This window comes from Aulonocara stuartgranti (genome assembly GCF_965226115.1).
Source record: "Aulonocara stuartgranti genome assembly, chromosome: 3".
Classification (NCBI taxonomy): domain Eukaryota; kingdom Metazoa; phylum Chordata; class Actinopteri; order Cichliformes; family Cichlidae; genus Aulonocara; species Aulonocara stuartgranti.
Genome location: NC_138941.1, coordinates 46,882,966 through 46,903,723, shown reverse-complemented (window position 1 = coordinate 46,903,723; position 20,758 = coordinate 46,882,966). Strand labels below are relative to the sequence as shown.

General features: G+C 42.9%; 1 protein-coding gene and 1 long non-coding RNA gene across 3 annotated transcripts in view; both read right to left on the bottom strand.

The window, feature by feature from the left end:
• The window catches only part of LOC309697815, a 332,892-nt gene extending 327,306 nt beyond the window's left edge, over positions 1-5,586 (bottom strand). The window contains exons 1-3 of one of the 2 annotated variants that reach the window (XR_014273920.1): positions 5,499-5,586; positions 5,039-5,221; positions 965-1,029 (exon numbers count right to left, since the gene is read on the bottom strand). This is a non-coding gene — a long non-coding RNA (uncharacterized lncRNA). Of the gene's footprint in view, positions 1-964; positions 1,030-5,038; positions 5,222-5,498 lie in introns of those variants that run through there. The other variant, XR_014273919.1, reaches the window with a different exon arrangement.
• A 2,712-nt stretch (positions 5,587-8,298) lies between these two features.
• Positions 8,299-20,303, bottom strand: gpr185b (G protein-coupled receptor 185 b). The gene is made up of 2 exons (XM_082527527.1): positions 20,032-20,303; positions 8,299-18,577 (listed from the first exon to the last, which is right to left on the bottom strand). The coding sequence occupies exon 2, from the start codon at positions 18,573-18,575 to the stop codon at positions 17,505-17,507; it is 1,071 nt and encodes a 356-aa protein (XP_082383653.1). The 5' UTR covers positions 18,576-18,577; positions 20,032-20,303; the 3' UTR covers positions 8,299-17,504.
• Between the last annotated feature and the right edge of the window lie 455 nt (positions 20,304-20,758).

Here is a 20,758-nt window from a genome sequence, read left to right as displayed (position 1 = left end):
GCTAATAAATGGTGAACAAAACTGTGTATGCTGTACTTTTGTTTTAGGTTTTATGCATTAGTCACAGACCTGTTTTTTTGTGTCCCTTGTGGTTAACGTAGACACACTAATGGATCATCATTTGTAGCCCACCTTTGTTTTTTTCCCTCAGCCACATGTGAAAACACTCACCGCAAAACGTGCTAAGAAAACATCAGCATTACATCACTGTTCGTATGAGACAAGATGGAGCCTGCCATCTGAATGTCACAGCAGAAATCGAGACTCTTGAGTTGTGTGGTCGGTGTGGTCTTTTTCTGCTACAGACTCAGAGATGATCTTCTGCATACCTTGTTTGTAACAAGTGGTTATTTGAGTTACCGTTACCTCTTGGTACCAACAATGCATTTTCACGCGGTAAACTGCCACCCACTGGATATTTTCTCTTTTGATGGTTGGTTGTGTGGAAAAATCCCAGCATATCAGTTGGGATCGAATCACTAGAATTACATTTCTTCCCCATTTTGAGGTTAGATTTTAGCAGGTTGTCCATGACCATGCCTACATGCCTAAATGTACTGAGTTGCCGCCATAAGATTGGCTGATTAGGTATTTGCTTATTTTCAAATTATCATTATCAGTTAACTTTAATCAATTTAAAATAAGATTAATAGTTGTATTTGGGCACGTTCAGTCTTCTATAACAGGAGGATATAATAGAGAGATTTTTATACATTGATAGTTGTTAGACATCCTGTGACGCACATGATTTGATGTTTTCTGGCATTCATTTCTCCTTAACATCAGGTCAAATTATGTGCATTTAAATTTTGTTACAAAGAAGCAAACCTTACCAGCCCCTCTCTCACAGAGAATCAAATCTGATAAGTGTTACTCAGCAGTATCTGTCATTTCACAGCAATGACGTAAATCCAGCCATCATCACTTTATGTTCTCAGCGCTGTGACACGCCTACTGCTGGTGACGCGTTTGGTCCCAGCGCCGTGCCGTTCTGGGCCATTGGCAGGGTGGAGGAGGAACCGATGGGTGCTGTTTTGGACCGAGGAGTCATTTTGGGGCACAGATGGTGACACAGCAGTGAAGGAAACAGAGAAAAAAAAGAGAGCGAGAGACAGTTCAGTGGCAAAAACAACAAGCACTGCAGAAATGCTGGAATGATGAAGAGATTTTTATTTCGGACTAAAAACCTACAGCTGACCCATGCTCAGAAACAGAAATGTCTTGGTGATGGATAGTCCTTTTGCTTTGTTCTTTGCTTTGTTTTTGCTCCTAATTTCAGTCAGGATCTAATTTTGGAATCAAAGGTCTATAAATAAAAAATGTGCTTGATGGAACCGGTTCCCAGGATGACTTGCACAGACTGTATTTAAGAGAGGACAAGTGTTTGAGTCCGTCCTGCGCTGAGATAAATAAATATTCACCACTGATTAAAATATCACCTTCTCTAAATGATATAGAGGCACATAAAACAGTACATAGTAGTTGTGTGAGCTACTGTTGGCATTATTTCTGTAGTTTTAAAGGGAGGACAAGGAGACCAAATACAGTTTTCAAGTGACAAGCAGTTTTTGTCGAGCTGCTCTGAGACCCAAAAAGACTACAAGGTAAAGAGTAACAGTACAGGTCAGTCAGTGGCGGTCCCAGCCTGTTTGGCGCCCTATGCGAACAATCCCTCTGGCGCCTAACCCTAACCCTATGACTATGACTGCACATTTACTCCAACATCATCCTCGTGCAAAGACAAGTGGAAGCAGACAAAAACAACAAGCACGCATGCTACAAACTTTACCCGAGTCATTTAGACAGCCGTTAGCACATGATTCTCCTTATGGGGACCTGATATGTTTAATATGCTGCTGAGAATATAGCCCAGAAGAAGCGTATAGTATAGCTTTTATTTTGGAAAGAGACATTTCTCTGTAATAAACTCTCTTTTCCAAAGATGAGTGATTTCTCGATCAGATAGATTTATTTTATTTTATCCCTTTGTTGTTTCAGCAACATTAAATTTAAAAACTGTACTTTTGAGATAAAATATATATTTATAATTTTAATAAATGACAAATTAAAAAAGGCATGAACATTTTTTTGTATCAAAAAAATATCGACCCGTGACACCAAAGTATCGAACCGAACCGAACCATGAATTTTGTGTATTGTTGCACCCCTACTACATACCTAATTGTACCTCAAATATGAATTTTATACTATAGGTGGATGAAGAGTGTGTAGCACTATTATCTCACAACAAAAGCGTCCACAGGTTCAAATACAACATCTGGACATTGGCTTTCCGTCTGTCTGTTCTCCCTGTGCCGGTGTGGGTTCCTCCCGCATCCCAAAAACATTCATGTGGTTAACTCATTATTCTAAGGTGGCTGTAGGTGCGAATGTGAGCCGGAAGGTTGCAGGTTCGATCCCCAGCTGTCTTTCTTGGTCGTTGTGTCCTTGGGCAAGACACTTCACCTACCACCTACTGATAATGGCCAGAGGAGCCAATGGCGCGATATGGCAGCCTCACTTCTGTCAGTCTGTCCCAGGGCAGCTGTGACTACAACTGTAGCTGCCTCCAACAGCGAGTAAAATTGTAAAGCGCTTTGAGGGTGTCGAAAAGTGCTACATAAATGCAATCCATTATTATTATGTATCATTAAGGCTGCCTCGACATATTTGGTAATTTTGGCTGTAAAAGGGCCAAAAATCATATTATAAGTGAATTCTTTTGCCCCTTTTTTCAGAATACCCTCAGCTTTCAATATCTGGAAGTCATTTTACATTATTGTATTGTTGTGACAATGAAACAACAGTTAAAAAATATCCAGGCCTTTTGGGGGCGTTGCCACTTCTCCACACCCGTCATTCTGCTCCATGAGTCATCAATTTTTACATGTGATTGGACCGTCGCAGCTTGTGCCCCCTAATGATGCACCGTGAAGTTTCGTAAAGCTCGTTTTCTTGTCTTTTAGTCACCATTTGAAATGTCTCTCTTGCCCAAATGGTCGAGGAGTTACGCTAGTGTGAAGCGCACCTAAGTGGAGTTGGCTTTTCTTTTTCCAGAGCAGTAGCTTGCAAACCGTTTGTGCTACCGTAATACACCAAATATCCCTGTAAAGCGCAGCTTCTCTTCTTTCAGTAACCAGGTGAATTTTTTTTCTAGCTCAAATGGTCGATGAGTTACGGTAGTCCAAAGCGCACATGGTAAAACCTAGGCGAAGTCGAGTTTTCCTTCTGTGTTCACATAGCAGTAGCTTGTGAACGATTTGTGCCACAATGACAAGAGGTATGTTTGAAGGAATAAAGGTGAAGCTTTACAACCTAAAAATCCTATCCGGTCGCAGTGGCGTGTCTAGAAAATTTTTGTTGGGGGGGCCAGGTAGGGGCACAGATTTGGAGAAGGGTGGCAGATGTAATTGGCAGATAATGTTTAAAAATAATCCTATAAACCTAATAACCGAATGAGCTTTTAACTCTTATTAGAATAAGATTTTAACCACTACGGTGCAAAGTTTTTAGATACTGCGTTGATAAAGTACAAGAGATACAATCAGTGCTTTGTCAGTGTTTACTCAGCATTCAAGGACAGCAATATTTGCATAGTATTTTTACTGACATGTAGTGCACATATGTTTTGGGCAAAAACATTTTTGAATATTAAAATACGAACATTTGTAACAAACAATTGACAAATTAGCCAATGCCAATGTAAAATTTTATCTGCCTGTTAAAAAAAGAAGATAATCTTCTCACAAACTGGTGTTTGATTTTGAAACAGGAAAAAAGTGGGGAAACAAATGAAAAGACTAACATTTGAATAAAACCTGAAAGCAAGTAAATGCTTTCTATGCTGCCTTATGGTAAACTTTGGTAATATTGATAAAGAACAACACCAGTCAGCTGGCATGGTGACACTGCCAGTATTAACCTGCAGGGCTGGACTGGGACAGAAAATCGGGCATTTTGACTACAGACCGGCCCACCAGGTATTAAAGCCATAAAGACTTTGAATGAAAACAAACGCTGTTGTGACAGTGATGTACAGTCTTGTTGGTATATGTATGATTTCTATACATTTTACATCAGATAAAAACTTTGGTTGTAAGCTTCAGATAATTATTTAATAAAAGCTAGACATTTTAAATGAGAATAAGAAAGAAAAGTATTTCTTTGTGCCCACCTCTCCCTGTTAATTCCCTACCTGGCCCCCTGGCATAACTTTGCTAGACCCGCCCCTGCACAGTTACCAGCTGTCAGCTACCTAAAAAAGGATCCTGGTGTTATTTGTCTCTCAGAAACAGTTCATAACTTCCCTTCAACTCATTCATGTCACCTAAACCTGTTTCTTCATCACCTGTTCAGCTCTGATGATCCAGTAAGGACATCTCCTGGTTTCATCTTCATGTTTCCCTCTCACCACATATACAAACCAACATCATGACCAGCAGCTTTACAGCTGTGGCTCCAGCAAACATCAGCTGATACTGGAAATTAATATTAAATAAATTCTAACAACAGCTGATCAAGCTTAAACGTGCTGCTGTTGTTTAGCGCGACATCTGCTGGTTTCCTCTTTCTGGCGCAAAGTGGGTGATAAATAAACAAGAGAGACGATCAGCTGATCATTGATCAGTTTCATGATTGAAGTAGCAACAGAAGAGGCAGGGGGAGATGAGAGAAGAGGCAGCTGTGCAGCGTAAAGACAGAATAAATCCAGCTTTGTCTTTTTCCATTCTAGCTAAAGTTCGGGACAAACTGCGTCTCTTCTCAGCTCAATACCAAACGCATGATATTTTCTCTGAATGAGGGACCATTCCATTTTTAAGGAGCCGTTGGCAACTCTACTAACTAACCTTATGAATAAAATAAAGTTCACTATCAGTAACATCATAGCAACTGAACAGCTGTACAGAAACTCCGTCATGCTAGCTCGGGCAGTATGAGTTATTGCAACTGACGGTAAAAAGTCAGCACAACAAAAATAAACTCCACCTAAACTTGGTTTATATCTGACCCAGATAGACTGCAGGTCATAACTTCTTACCTGAAGTTCAGTTCACCTGACACTCGGACTGGCGGCTGCCTCGGGTCTCTCCTCCTGCCTCCCCTTCCCTCATCCACCTGCTGGCCTCTGTGGAAGCCCCGCCATAGCCACCACCAAACAACTGAGTTATTTTTACACATCGACCTGCATCTGGCCAATCCACCACCTCTCATTGTTCATGCCCTTACAAAATAAAAATAAAAAATAAGTCACTGGGGATATGCCCGGTATGCCCGATGGCCAGTCCAGCTATGTTAACCTGCAACCAAATCTGCAGCTCCATACAGCAATGTTACGACTTAGATGATATCTTATAACTCATAACTCTTATGTTAGCTGCCCTCAGTAGCATACTGTCTGAAATATTCGAGGGCTGCAATAATTCTTTAAGTGTTATTTTTTCCTTGGTATTCTAATTTCACCGAAGTTTACTAAACTCAACAAACTTGATATTAGTTACCGGGACATTTATTCTGTCCTCATTTTCTTTCACCGAAAAATTGTTTCCTGCGGTGCCGTCTTTCGCACTTGCCTCTCCTACCTTTGCTAACGTGATGCACATAGCGCAGAAGCCGATGCTGCATTCACTTACACTCGGATATCTGAGCTTCACCGTGAAAACATAATCGGACATTTGATATTTGATTGAATTGTATTGTTTTGCCTTTGGGGTGGCACCTGGGGTGGCCAGTCTGGTTGGGGGGGTGGCCTGTGCCCCCCCAGGCCACCCCGCTGGACACGCCATTGTCCGGTCGTTAAGTCTGACGTCACTAGCCGTGTCTGGGCCTAAACTCCGCTGCAGGTCCATATATCAAACGATCACTATGGCATTACTGAGGGTTGAAAAACTGTCTAAAGTCTTTCATCTTTAATAAAATTATCAGCGTTCTGCTCTACCAGGTGTAATAATTGAGTTTAACATCCAGGCAAGACAGAAAACTAAACAGCAGTGACGTTTGTAGGGTTACTGAAGTTGGGCTAGCTGGTATATAATGATGTGCTACGTGACCGCTAGCGACACAGCTATGTTAGCATAATATAAACAAGCTAACTTTTTTTCCACTCGATAAAAGTTAACGTGAGTGTTCTCGGTGGTCAGGAACAAATGTAATCGCATGGCAGGATGCTGTAAAAGGACCAAACTTCAGCCAGGAGAACAACTGAGATAATCCATCCACAATACGAAGTTAGTCATTCATATACTGCTGCATGGGCTGGGCTGTAGTTACATCCTAAGGTTTTAAAAACTGAGCTTAAATAAATGATTAGCGGTAATAAAAGCTGAGGGAGGTCAACAGTGGTCGCTGACTGTTTTAGGAGCTTTTTGAGATCAAATAGAAGAAAATACAAAACATTAAACATGTTAACAACACAAAAGCCATATTAAACGCAGACTACTTTAGGCCCGGAAGTAGGATTCGTCGCGTCATCACTTAACGACCGGATACCAACTGTCAAGCATGGTGGTGGTACCATCATGCTCTGGGCTGTTTTGCTGTCAATAATACTGGTATATGGTATGCTTTTGACCATGTGTGGATTAGAGAAATTCAGAAAAATAAATTCAGACTTGTGCACCTAATTCTTGTTTTCTAAAGCCTATGTGTGCTGGCCAATCATCCCACCCTGGAAAACAAACAGTTCAAAGATATGATTAAAAGCCCAAAATTACCCTGACATTCATGCCCATGAAGGGTGGATGTAAACTTCTGACCATAACTGTACGCTGATTTCATCATTTGAAACTTTGGTCATGTTTAATATGTGCATGTAGCAGAATAAATATGACAATAAACAGGAAAACATAACAGGTTCTCTGTTGTATATAGCTGTGCTTTTGTAGCATTAAGGCTTCTCACACTTACCAAATCCCTTGTCCATGCATCTGAAGGGGACTGTTTTTGTATGTCTCAGTGGCGCCAAACAGCGAGAATTAAATCATGTCACATTTTTCAGGGTCACGTGTATTAGATGCTCCATTTACCAAAAAAATCATCAGTTCCTGGAAAACTTTAAAATATGCCAGATCAGTGACTTAATAACTTTCAGTTTTACATTAAGTCCACTCGTGAATCATCTCCTCGCCACATGGAGTAAGTCATCGTCACAGGCTCCATTCGAATGTTAATCAGTTTCATATCAGGCTCAGGATGTGTGTGCGTGTCGAGTCAGACACGACAGATGCGGAAACATCACCACCTTCTGTGCGTTCGTTTCTCCCTCGAACACATGCACATACATCGAGGTGATTTGCAGCATCCTGCAGCAGATGGTGGAGAGAGTGCTGTGACTCACTGAGGGTGTAAGGGTGCATACAGAGTGAGAAGGAGACAGTAAGGATAAGGAAAAGGGGAGAAGGGCTTTGCTTCGTGCTTGTTGCAAGAGAGCTGCTGTAATGACGTAAAAGAAGCCCATCGTGTGTGTGTGTGTGTGTGTGTGTGTGTGTGTGTGTGTGTGTGTGTGGATGCTGCGTCTTTTCCCTTAGTCTCCTGACTGCGCAGTACTCACCTCTGGCCACACGGCGGAGCTCTTCGCCTCCATGTGGAGACCGCATAGAGGTGAGTCAAGGAGTTTGAACATCACCTTTTAAAGTCTCACGCTGTCACCCACACGCTAGCAGGTGAACGTGTTTATCAAGAACTTAATTAAAGGTTAAACGATAAACACGCTCACCTGCGTCACCAAGTCTGCAGCGCCGTTAATTATTTATCAAGACCCCACCCTTCAGCAGCACCCTCGCTATGGCTATCGTTGTCTCCAGGGAATACACCAACCTAAAGACGTGTAGATCACACAAATGTGTGTGTTTCTTTTAGTTTTTAGGTTGCCACACAAATACATATACACTTTCTCACACCTTTCCCAGCATCCTGTCCCTCTGGGCTTCCTGTTTTCTTCTCCGGGAATATCAAACGTGTTTTTTGTGTGCGTGTTGCATCTTTTATTGGAATCTGTCCCTTCTTCTTTCCCGATCCCTCTTCTCCCTGCCGGGATATCTCGCCTTCTCTGCTGTTATGCAAGCAGGGAGTGGTTTAATAATTCAGCACCATCTTTTCTTTTTTATTCCCAGGCTTTCCTTCTACACTACAGTGACCTGCAATGTTGACTCATACGCACTCATAATCCCCACACACACTCGAAAATGACACCCACACACCGATAATGTCACACAACCTACAAAGCAATGACGTTACTCCACTCCAGAATTTTTTTTTCCCCTTTTTTATTCTTTTTATTTTATTTGGCAAATTATTCTCCACTTTTTCTTCTTTCAATTTTTGCAGTCTTTTTTTTTTCATTGTTTCTCTTTTCATTTATTTACAATAGTAAAAATAAATCTTTCTCTTCAAGGTTTTACATTCGACATTTACAAGTGCAATGTGTAACATGTCCATCTTATAAAGTGCATTTGTACTTTTTAATCATGAGCCGACCGTGTTGCCGCACAAACCCGAGAGGAGCAAAAATCAAAGGAAACACAGTAAGAAATCATAGAAATCCAGGAAGAATGATTCAAGAACATCATATTAGCTCTCTGACATCACAGTATTGTTACCCAATAACACGCTCGGTGCTGCTTCTCATCGGGACCGACAGCATCGATGCGTAAAACTACGCCTTTTTCTGTCCGTGAAGGCCATACTCGGTCCGATAGAAAATTAGCTCTATAATGGTTTTTTTGAAATCAATTGACAATCTCTGCCAGGTTGTAGGTTACAGAGGAGACACATTATAAGCCTGACTGACAGTTGAGCTGGTCCTGCTTATTTGCTGTAGGCACTCGCCCCAAACCCTGCTTTTTTTCAAAAAAACACAAATAAACAGAACCTTCATGTAAATGCTTGTGCTCACAAGAAAATAAAAGAGGCTTTAAAGGATGGATAAGGAGACTGTATATAAAAATAGACACACGAGAACGAAGAAAACAAAGACCGGCAATGTTTTTCTGCCTACCGCAGCAAGGTGAAGGTTTGCCTCTGCCCCCTGGTTCATTTCGACTTATTTACTCCCACCCCTCCTTTTTCTTTTCTACTCCTCTTTTTCTTTTTAATCTGCTTTCGGTGGGGACTATTTTTAGACGGCGCCTGACCGACTAGCTTCCTGCAGGCCACGGATAGCAAAATGTTAGACAAGAGAAAGAGACAGAGGGAGGTGGGAGGAAGGAGTTGAGGATGGCAAAGACGGGCTGAATGGAAAGAAGAGGAGGGGGAGTAAAAAAGATTGATAGAAAGAAATGAGGGGAAAAGGGTGTTTTCTAAAGGGGGGGGGGGGGAGTGGCAGGTGAGTGAAAGCGATGGGGAGGAGGAAAAAGTGAAGTTTTTTCAAACAGAGGAGGGGGTGTCTTTGAAACGACCTGCTCCCTTAGACACGACTCAGACAATATGACGTCACCGGAGCCCTGACTCTGTGACGTAAAACTGCTGCTCACGAACTCTCCGTCTCCCTGTCGATCAGTGCGATTGTCCCCCCCCCCCCTTTCTTTTTTAACAGATAAAACCCTTCACTTTACTGCAATCTGTATCGAGGCTTGTGTTTATCTGCAGTTAGAGCAAAAAATAAGTATATATAGGTCAGAAAGATTTACTGGTTCTAACGACTTTGCGTCTTTGCCCTCCGATTAACTTAAGATATATACAAACCAAAAAATAAGACACTAGAAAGTCAAAAATTATGGCACTTTTTTTAAGCATATCCGACACACAACTTTCCCCCCCAAAGAAACTTTTGACGTTTGTTTATAGGAAGAACACAGAAGAATAGGAAGAAACACACGCTCACAACAGACTCACAGCAGCGACCATGTCTTGTAACTCATGCCCTGATGAACATTACAAAAATATACATTTCTGTACAGCATTGCATAAGAAAAATAACACACGCACGCACACATGCGCTCTACACGCTCACTTGTATGGTATTTCTTTTCTTTTTAAAAACTGAATTATAAGTCCTGTATAGCGGCTGACAAAAACCATTCTGCGTGTTTGTGTTTACAGTTAGAGTTGCTATGGTTCATTACAATTGGCTATGATCCCGGGCACACGCGTTAAACCCACACACACACACACACACATACACAAACACACAGTGAGTGGTCGCTCCACTCCTGTCCCAGGAATGGTAGACTGAGTAGTGGCATATTCACAGATGAGTCTTATTAATTGTTAAAACAACCGCTTGATGGACATGCCAGATGGGACAGTTTATAAAATACATCTGGAATTCACAGCGACTGATTAGTTGCCGCTGTGTTTGGATTTCAGCAGGCTTGTTATATTTATATATAGCAATTAAATATATATTTATATTTAAGATTTTATGCAGAGTTGGATCAAATGAACATTGTGAGTTTTGCTTTAGTTTTTTGGACACCCAATAACTGCCTAAATAGTACTGTGAAAGTGCAAAACTGAAGTCCTTAAATTTCAATCACAGCTTTTCAATTGGAGACTTAAGGTCACCAAATATTTAAACACACTGAGAATTATGTTATTTTAAAAAAGAGAGAGAGATTATATCTTTAGGCTTTCGTCACACAAAAAAGTAAAATTTATGTGGTTTTATTTCATAAAATATGTGATTAATATGTAACTTACTGAGATGCCGACATGCTAGCGCTAGCTGGCAACCTGCTAATGCCAATTAGTCACAATATTTCTCTAAGCATCTGTTTTCTTCATCTTTAATGGGCTGTTTACACCATGAGTTTTTTGTTGTTTAAACTGTATATAATTCAATAGAATAAAAGGAGTTTGTGAAGGCAAAGAAGTAGTTGAAGGTAGCTAGCCTATTAATAGCTAGCAAGCTAGTTAGCAAGGTAGCTAACAGGATGCTAGATTCATGGATATTAGTACAGTACTTTTAAACCAAGATGGCTACAACACGAGGCTTTAAAACAGGACTTTTTTTTAAAGAACTCCTGCCAGGGTGAAGACTTTCAGAAACTTTGTTTCTGCGGCTACATGTGGACAAGAAAAACTGAGCTTTTGTTTCAGAGCATCAAAGATATTTATCTTTATCTCTTTAGCCACTATCTCTTTTCTGGACTCTGTTTATAGTAACCATTGTCCTTAATGTAAATATGTAAGACAAACTGCGTGTGTTTCTGTTCTGTGTCCTGTGTACTGTTTGTTGTATATGTGTCTTTCTGGCTGCCGTTACAACCAAATTTCCCCTTGTGGGACAATTAAAGGATTATTCTATTCTATTCTCTATTTTATTGTTTGTGAGCTTCTGACTTGCCAACATTTCCATATGGTTAGGGTTATGGATATCCTTCATCATCTTGATGGAACTTGAGTACAGAGATATTTTTGGAAACAAACTTGAAAAAATCCCTGTTTTTAAAGATATCCATGTGCATGTGGACGTAGACTAAGTAATGCGGCGTTCGCTAATTTAAAAATTTCCATGGTATCATTGAAATCCACATTTAGATATGTTGCTGTTTGGATTTAGGAAACTGTAGGAATGTCATAGCTTATACTAAGTCTACTTTTGATTGTTTCCACATTATGGCTCATAGTCAGATTCCCTATGGAGAATATGAATAGGATTTTCACTTCCTGAAAGTCATTGCTGAGCTGTATTTGAGTCTTTGGGAAAATGGTCCTCGCCTCAGTTTCCCTATGATCTCTGCAAACACTCTTCTTATGAGTTTATGGTCTCAGTTCCTAGCTTCAGGTCATAGTGAATAAAACGTGAATGCCATTTTGTAAATTTTGGTCATTCTTATATAGTTAAAAAAGAGAGTCATCCAGGATATGTCCATTGGTTGAAATCCTCAACATGTGCCATCAGCCAATGAGCCAATCCTTTACTAGGTTTCTTTATAATGGCAAGAGTTCAAAACAGGGTTTCATAAACCAATAGGTGAGGTCACGTGGCTACATACATTCTTTACACTGTTTATGTTTTCCTGTTTTCTTCCTCATAAATAAGTGCTGAACAGATTAGAATGGTAAATGCTGGTGTTCCCATGCCATATCTGGAGTCAAGACAATTTCAAATGTTGACATTTTTAGGTGGCCTTACAGAATCTAAAACAAGCCTCAAAATTTATTTCCCTTCAATCCAGTTCTGCTTCATGATTCTCTAATAGGTTTGATTAGCCTTTAAGAGGAAAGAAGATGAGTTTAAAAGCCACATCCCTGCTAGTGCAGGTCTTCTTTTACTATTACAATTAAAGGGCCAAACTGTACCACTGGCAACACTGGCCATCTGTTAGAAACCGTACCGGATGTGACATTATCCTCACCTCATTTGTGACTGCTCTGCATGTCCCATCTAGCATATCCAAACACAGGTGACCAGGCAAGTCTCGCATATCATTGTGCATACAAGAGAACTGTGTGCCAAAAGGATCCGCATCAGTTTCCTGTGTGAAATAGATTCATTCAACTCTTGTGCGTGGATATGTTTCACCCTCCCTCGCGCACTGCTGCGGTTCACCGAGTGCCAAATTTCATCCACATCATGCTTCCAGCCTCAGAGTAATTGAAAATATTTCACTTAATAATTGATGCAGGTGGTTTACCATTAGGCAGTTCCATCAATGCAGTGATTGAGCAAAAGAGAGAGGAAGGGAAGAGGTCGCACCGGCAACTTGTTCAACTGGTGGTTTTATAATTAAATTATCAAATTAGTAAAATGGCTGCAGATGCGTTTTATTTTGGAGGTTTCTGTCTGCAGTAGATGAGCTAAGAAAAGAAGTTGAGCATTTATTTACTCATTAGGTTTTCCATGCTTTTTAGAAAACCCCGACCAGGCAGCCAGGATCATATTTCTTTCCAATAAAACCCAATGTGCCATTTGTTGCCTTGAAACATTTACTTTGAGTTATTCTGCAAATCTTCCAAAGCCGACCGCTTCTCTTTCTCTCTCCATTTCTCGCTTGTGGCTTTTTGTACACAGCAAAACACAGTTGGACATTATTGCGAAGGAGTTTTTGTTGTTCCAATAAGGCCAAAACCAAACAAATAGAAATCAAAAGAAGACACAAGAGAGTCTGCCGTTTCCAAAGGAAATCATTGACAGAAACTCGTGTGGCTGTTGTTCTGCTAACAACTGCTGCAAAAACAACTGATTGTTGCTTCCTGCCAAGAAAAGTAGAAAATACTTCTACTCTAAGCTTTAATTTACATCATAGAAAAAGAAAATACCTGCTTCTCCTGTGCGCCATTTTCAGAGTTTCATTGAGTACATGTGTGTTTTTTGCTTTCACGCCATAATGTTGCGATTTATTTGGTAGAAAGCGTTGAATTTGGAAGTGACTCCCTGTAGTTACACAGTTTTTTTCCTGTGCTGAGTCTTACTGTTGCAGTTCGAAACTACAGCCCAGTTTCCATAAACTATTTTCCCAAAGCCAGCACACCTCCCACACATGTATATGAGCAGCATGCCAGCAGCTTAGTCATTGAAACTCTCTCCGAGGTTGCTCTGAGGAACACGAAAGTGAAAAGTATCTCCGCAGATCATTTAAATACAGATTGAGGTTGGCAATAAATCCCTTCTCCAACTCATCCTCACAGCATTCTCTGTACATTAGGCCAGCTCCCTGTACCATTACTGCTCAGATATTATTATCATTAGCTGGATTTACGGTGCATGATGCCCTTTCAGTGGGGAAATAACTTCATCCTGATTGGGTGCATGGTGGACGTGACCTGAGGTTGCGTTAAAGCGCGTCTCGCCTGGTGTTTCTATTTCACGCCACGTCACCTCACCTCTCTTGCTTCTCATTAACCTGCCGAGCCTTCAGAGGTGGCTCGCGGCGGAGCTGCACTGCTTCTTCAAGGCGGGGTGAGACTGTGTGCATGTCTGCAGAAGGTACCCAGCTACTGCTGACAGGCTGCACATAGGGAAATTAAAATGGAAGCCAGAAAATTTTTCGCCATATGGTGCTTTGTTTCCTTCTTAATATATAGACTTTTGCCATTTCCCCTGAATCTATGACATACATCTATGAGTGTTTAAGCGTAAGCATTACAAATATTTAGCAATAATACAAAACACATCCATTCTTCATTTATTTTCAGAGGTGCAAGAATCGCAAGTATGACTTAAAGCGTAGCGTAGCTGACCAAAGCTGCCCCCGATGAAAAACGACCTTTTCGATATGGATTGTGCTCAGCTCGGCTAATGTAAAATCAATGGGGCTGTGGAGCCAGAGTGCCGTCTAACTTTAGAGCCGCATGGCCAAAACAGCTTTATGGAGATTGCAGAAAAACACAGGTCCTGTTCGCCTCAGAAAAATATCAGCTGCTCTCACCTTTCCCAGTGACGACGGGAATTTCTGCTGATCGCAAACACGGGGACAGAGAGGACGGGGTCATTGTTTTGATTGACTGACTCCTGGAAATATTTTAAGATTGATATCGAGGCCGATATTTAAATACATTCATGATTGTGCATTATAGACAGAGTTTCCATCAGAGAAGTAATTTAGCCATGTTTCTGGATCTTTAATCCAGTTTTAAAGTTTTTTGATAGTTTTTTATGTGTCGAAACATCAAACAACAAGAGTATGCTAAAAAGACACTTTGGCTAAAATAACGATTGTAGCTTTTATCTAAAAAATAATTAAAAACTGGCCTGGCAGGGGTCAAATTAGGCTTATAATATGCTGGTCTTAAACAGTGCTGAGCTTTTACCATAGCTGTGTCTCAGATACTTCCATACTTTGTATTTCAAGCATAAAAGTAAACGATTCGCTTGACGCACATCGCTTTGAAGCTGACAGCTTGTAGGTGTTCCAGGCTGCGGTTGCCTAGGTAACCCTCTAACTCATTTACTAACAGGTCATATGTGTCCTGTGTTCTTATTAGTTCACATTGGTAGTCCCTTCTGGGCTTTAAAAAAAGATTATCTCAGATCTCATCCACTTTACGTTGCTTGCAGCTGTTTCGCCCATAGTTGCTAAATTTTCTTCGCTTTAGGGTTAGATAGATCATCAGAAATTTCTTAAACAGCAGAAAGCTGATACATTGTAAGGAACTGTGTCAGGCCAATTCTGGCTTGCCAGCTAAATAGCTAGCAGCAAACATTTATTATGCACTTGCAGTACATGTCGTGTGGCGTTCTTTACCCTTCTTCTTCAAAATAGTCGCCATTTTTGCCGCGTAATAAAAGAACAGGACCCCTCAGAAAAAATCAATACATTAATACAACAATGACAGGCCAGCTAAAGAACGAGCAGCAAATCTTTAGTATGCTTTGATGTGGTGTAGTGTTATTTACACTTTCCACCCCAAATAATTGCTGCTTTTGCTACATGGTAGAAGAAATGGCCAAAACATTTCAGACAGCAATATGACAGAAAGGAAATACATTCCAAGCAACGATGCTAGCTCCCAATGCTAGCTAGCCAGCTAAATAGCATTCACGAGACCAACTTTGGTTTGCTTTACTTGTTCATGAAAGTTAAATCAGTTTCTTTATTGCAGAGGAATCTTGTCGTATGTGCGGTCAGCTGCTAAGGGAGTAGTAAATGTTCAGATTGCAGCAGCTAGTGGGATAATCACTGTTATACACTGACAGTGATACTGATGCCAATATTTGGTCATTTAAAAATCTGAAATTCCGATATATATTTAAAAAAAAAAATTCTGTCAGACACATGAAATCTAAACAGACTTTTTAAACATTTGTTATATGTAGTTATTTATTTACCCGTTTACGCTCTGCCTGTCTCTGTCTGAATCAGTTGATTGTCGTATTTGTGGTGTTCCAAACACGTGTCGCCAACAGGTTACTTGCAGAGTGCCCTCTGGTGGACAAATCTTCAACACTTATAACAAGTTTGAAGTTGGAGTTTCTCCCATCAAATCTTTGTTAAATTTTAATTTATCCGCCGTTTTAAACAACAATACCAAAAAGCTGATTATATCATCCCACTGATAGATCAGTCAGGCTCCGATCAATGTCCAGTCATCATTTCTGGAAAGTATACAGCTTGCTGTGGTCAGTTTGAAACAACATTACCACGTTTAATTTTAAACACTATGCAAGTAAGGACATAGCGTAAATGCAAAGTGCATGGAAGTATCCAAACCGAGACATAAGGTTTGCAGATGTTAGCTATTGATACTAATCATAAATGTCTTTTGTGCTCTCTTGTGCCACAGTGATTAACTAGCACTATTAATGTTGTTCTGCATGTCTTTTTGAAACTGAAGCAATCACATAACAGAAGAGTTTTAGCAAACACAAATTTTTAAATACCTTTATCCATCCAGGGGTGGACAAAAGGGTGAAAGAAACTCCAATCATGCTGAAATGCTCCTTTAAGGCCCGTCTCACATTTCCCCATAAAGAGGGTGTAAAGAACAGCGTAGCCTACTTTCCGGCGCTCTCCCTCCCCGCAGCAGAGAGCATTCCCAGGGTAGCAGCGCTCTGCAGTGACGCTGTCCTTGGTGCTGAATTCAGCTCTCTCTGCTTCGCAGTCACGGCACAGCGGCAGGCTGAGAAACCCATTTTTCTCCGTTGCGGAGCAGATTTCATTTCAACGAACCAAGGACAACACATGCCAGTCTAAATATGGAAATCCCTCTCTAGATTCTTCAAACTAGCCGGGCTTGTTTATGCATTCAGAGACTGGTACATTAGATTTCATTTCGGATTTGAATGTTTGAGGAGGGATGTTGTGTGATTAGCTTTTTTTCACTCTTTCCTGAAACTTGCATCGAAATGGGAAAAACAAATAATAAAGGCTGTGCTTCTGGCATTGGGAAAAGGCTTAATGGGCAAGACTCAGCTACTTAATCTGCATCAGCTGAAGGAAACATTGCTCAAAATGTTTCCAGGGAGGAAATATTCTCGTTTTTTTACCAGGAGAAAGTAGCTCATTGTGAATTTTCAAGGTCGTTCCTTGTGTATATTTAGCTCATTGTATTTTTATCCACACGCCACTTAATTTCAAACACATCAGTTAAAACACAAACAAGTATTTTAAGACTGTTTCACTCCTTCTGATTGCATAACCATGCAGTGCTGCCCAGCCTCAGGACATGCAGAGATTTAGCAACTTTCTTACTAAATCTCAGCTTCACATATATGCTACTCTTGAGAAGCAGGACTCACTTTTCGTGCCCTAACAGAGGCCAGTGGAAAAGTCACCTGACACTTCCCCCACAGCCTGCCTCAGCTCCCACAGCCATGATGAGGATACCTTAAACAGGTGTTTGCAGTTGGTTTCCACACCATCTCCATCCATGATTTTGGTTTTCTCAAGGCTACAAACTTTCATATCGTTTTTCTTTTTCTTGTTTTTTTTGACTATGCATCGTCCTCTTCTCCATCAGCCGCCAGTGCCACATCTACAGCGGCCAGCTGAGTGTTCGCCATCAGCCTGCCCCGATATGAGAAGCAGAGGAAATCTCTTTCCTCTTTCCTCCTAGCCACCTCCTGTCCCTCCAACCCTGACTCGACCTCAAGCATCACACTAAGGAGACTCCAACCTTCCCTGCTACACATCACTGGAGGTCCTGGGTCTTAAGGAGAGGTTGGAGGGGACGCACCCACAGCAGGCCATCCATAGCGACTTCTGGATGTCTGGGTTTCGGAACGCATAGATGATGGGGTTGATTACAGAGCAGCAGGTGGCTGGGAGGACCGTGGCGTAGGTGTATATTACGGGGTAGCTGGAGTCAGCCACAATGGAGTACATGGCGAACGGCAGCCAGCATGCCCCGAAGGCACACAGGATGGCCGACAGTGTGGAGACACCTTTGGTGGTGGAGATGGCCAAAAACTGGTGCTGCACCGCGATCTGCTGCGCATGGCGGAAGGCGATTTTGCAGATTTGAAGGTAGAGCTGCATCATGAGGGCAAAGACCAATAAGAAAGTGACGGCGAGAGCCACGGCGTTGTTTTTAGTGACCGGTCGGCAGATGCTGCACGTACTCTCGTCTCTCAGACAGTTCCAGCCCAGTGCCGGCAACAGGCCAAGCGTGAGGCACGACACCCAGATAAAGACCACCATGACGTAGGTGAAGGTGACCGTCCGTTCAGTGTGGTAGGTCAGGGCGTTGTAGAGCGAGAGGTACCGGTCGACCGTGATGGCGAGGATGTTGAAGACAGACGCTGAGAAGGCCGAGATCAGCAGTCCAACGGACAGCAATGTCACGAACTCCACCGAGCTGTCGATCAGATAGGTGAAGACAAAGTTCAAGATGAGGCCCAGGCCGGCCAGGAGATCCGCCACCGCCAGCGAGCCAATCAAGATGAACATGGGAGCGCGGAGCGTCGGCGTGTAGAACAGCACAGCGATCACCAGGGCGTTCTCGCAGGAAATGAGAGTCCCCGTCACGCAAAGCGCAATGTCCCATGGGCTGACTTCCTGAAGAGCGACGGCGGTGGTCGCTGGCTGGAGGTCAGGGGTCACAGTTTGCACTACAGGTTCTGACGAAGAGTTGGCGGGGTCCTCAACCAGGCTCCACGAGGTGGAGGAGTCGAAGGGGTCGAGGGGAGAGGAGGAGTTGAGGCTGCTACCGCCACCGCTACTCATGGCTGCCGCCGCGGCCAGGGAGAGAATCATAGCTGGAGAGAGGGAGGAAGGAGGGAAGAAAGGAAGAGGTGAGTCAGGAAAGAGGTGGAGCAGAGGTGCAGACGTTTGTGTGCAGGAATGTGACATAGCAGAAAGATGGAAGCAGAGAGATGAGTTAAAAACACGATGGAAGAAGTTTTCAGAAGTGGAAGTGAGGACGAGAGGAAAGCAAAAAGAGTGGAAGAGGACGTGAGACGGGGAGAGGAGGGCAAAACAAACGAGAAAAGCAGGGAGGAGGCGGAGGAAGAGGAGGCGGAGGAGGAGCAGGGATGTGTGCTCAGCCATCCCGTTTCACAAAAGAGACCAAATAAGAAAATCACTTTTTTTTCATCCATTCAGAAACTCGTGAAAACGACCGAGCACTTTTACCCTCCAGCATGCACGTCATCAGCAGCTCGTGCACCACGCTGACAGGTAATTATCAGCAGGTGTGAACACACACACACATACACACACAAGGACAAGTCTTCCATAACTGGCAGTACTCTTCCTGCCATTTTGGCTTCAAGCAAAACAACACATACACCAAATAAACAATACTGTCAACAACAACAGTAATAACAATAACGAGAGTCTGGCTCGCTCCTACCTGACAGAGTCCGGACAACCAAAATCATCACCGACTCTGTCTATTTTTAGAGCGTCTCTAAAAATGGTGCATGACGTCCTGGGGCACGGCTGCCGTCCTATTCACCGGTGGCGTGTGTGAGCGCGAGCCCAGACACGGGCACGTGCGCCCACAGTTTTCATTTAGAAGCTGCTTAATTCGGATTCTGATCCACATATTTGCGGCTGCTGACGCTAATTTTAGCCCAGCAGCAGAGCAGCCAGCGCGCGCGCACACGCACGCACAGCGACACACACACACACTCGCAGCCGCGTGCGCCAAAGAGAGATGTGGAGCTCCATTCATAAAAAAAAAATCTCTCCCCCCTCCTCTCGCACCTCCCACCTCAACGCCCCCACTCACCCCTCCTCCCCCTCCTCTATTCTTCAGTCCTCTTCAGTCCTCCTCTCGCACGCCCACACGCACGCGCACACACCGTCAATGACTGGAAACGTCCAGGGAAGGTCACCACCGTCCCCACCACCACCACCACCTACACCAGCATCAAAAGCCCCGCAGCTGAGAGGGGGAGGAGGAGGGGGGTCTCACATCCCTGCGGTAACGGGGAGCTCGTGCGCCCCAGAGCCCAGCACACAGCACTCACGAGCCTTTTTTTTGTTTGTTTTGTTTTTTGTTTTTACGCCCCTGCCGAGCCTCCAGCACTGAGGGCAGGCTGTGTGCAGCAAAGACAGAACAAAAGCTTAAATACCTTCATCGGTTTCATTCAGCTGCAGCAGTGCAGTCCCTGAGCCAGCGCGCGAGAGCGAGAGAGCAGGATGGAGAGAGAAAGTGGGATGGATGAAGACCACGCCACACACACACAAACACACACACATTTACCCGCTCCGTGTCTTCTTCTTCTGCTTCTGCTTCTCGTATCTCTCTCCGTCCTCCTTTATTCTCCACTTCCCGTGAACGTGTTTTCAGTATTTTCTTCTTTCGGGGTTTCCCCCTGTCTCTCGCGCGCGCTTCTCCCCCAGTCAGCGGCGCGCGCTATATTCCTCCGTTGGCATGGTTATTAGCCTTCTGTCGGCTGCTCCGTCCTCGCGCTGCACATCCTCGGCCCCTCATTGGACGCGCTTGTCATTCTCCTCGTCTGACGTCAGAAGTCTCCGCTCCTCCAGTCACCGTCATCATGGTCTGTGTGTGAATCACGGAGAGAGGGAGAGTGGATTAACACATCGTCACCTTCACTGAGTTTATGTGTTTGTATGTAGGTCAGGTTTCAGAGCTCCTTATCGCCATTACTCTATCTTTATTAATATTGTTGTTGTTAAACAGCGGGGTGAGCGTGTAACTACCTGTGCCTCAGAGTTGGTGTTATCTGTCCTGGACTTGGAGGGGTGACTGAGCAACACTGTGCATCACACAGTGACTGATAACCCACTCAAAAGGACAGTGGGAGACTTTGCTGCCTCCCACTTTAGGTTCTGCGTCACCAGGTGTGCTGATAGAAATAAACAAACAGCTACAATATGAAAATTAATTGCTGAAAGTGCATCTGCAAAAAGTACCTGTCTGTGTGTATGTGTGGTCTGCAGCATAACCAGTCAAACTGGCTGTTTGT

Excerpts from the sequence above, each read along its gene's own strand:
- gpr185b (XM_082527527.1), bottom strand. The coding sequence starts at position 18,575 with ATGATTCTCTCCCTGGCCGCGGCGGCAGCCATGAGTAGCGGTGGCGGT.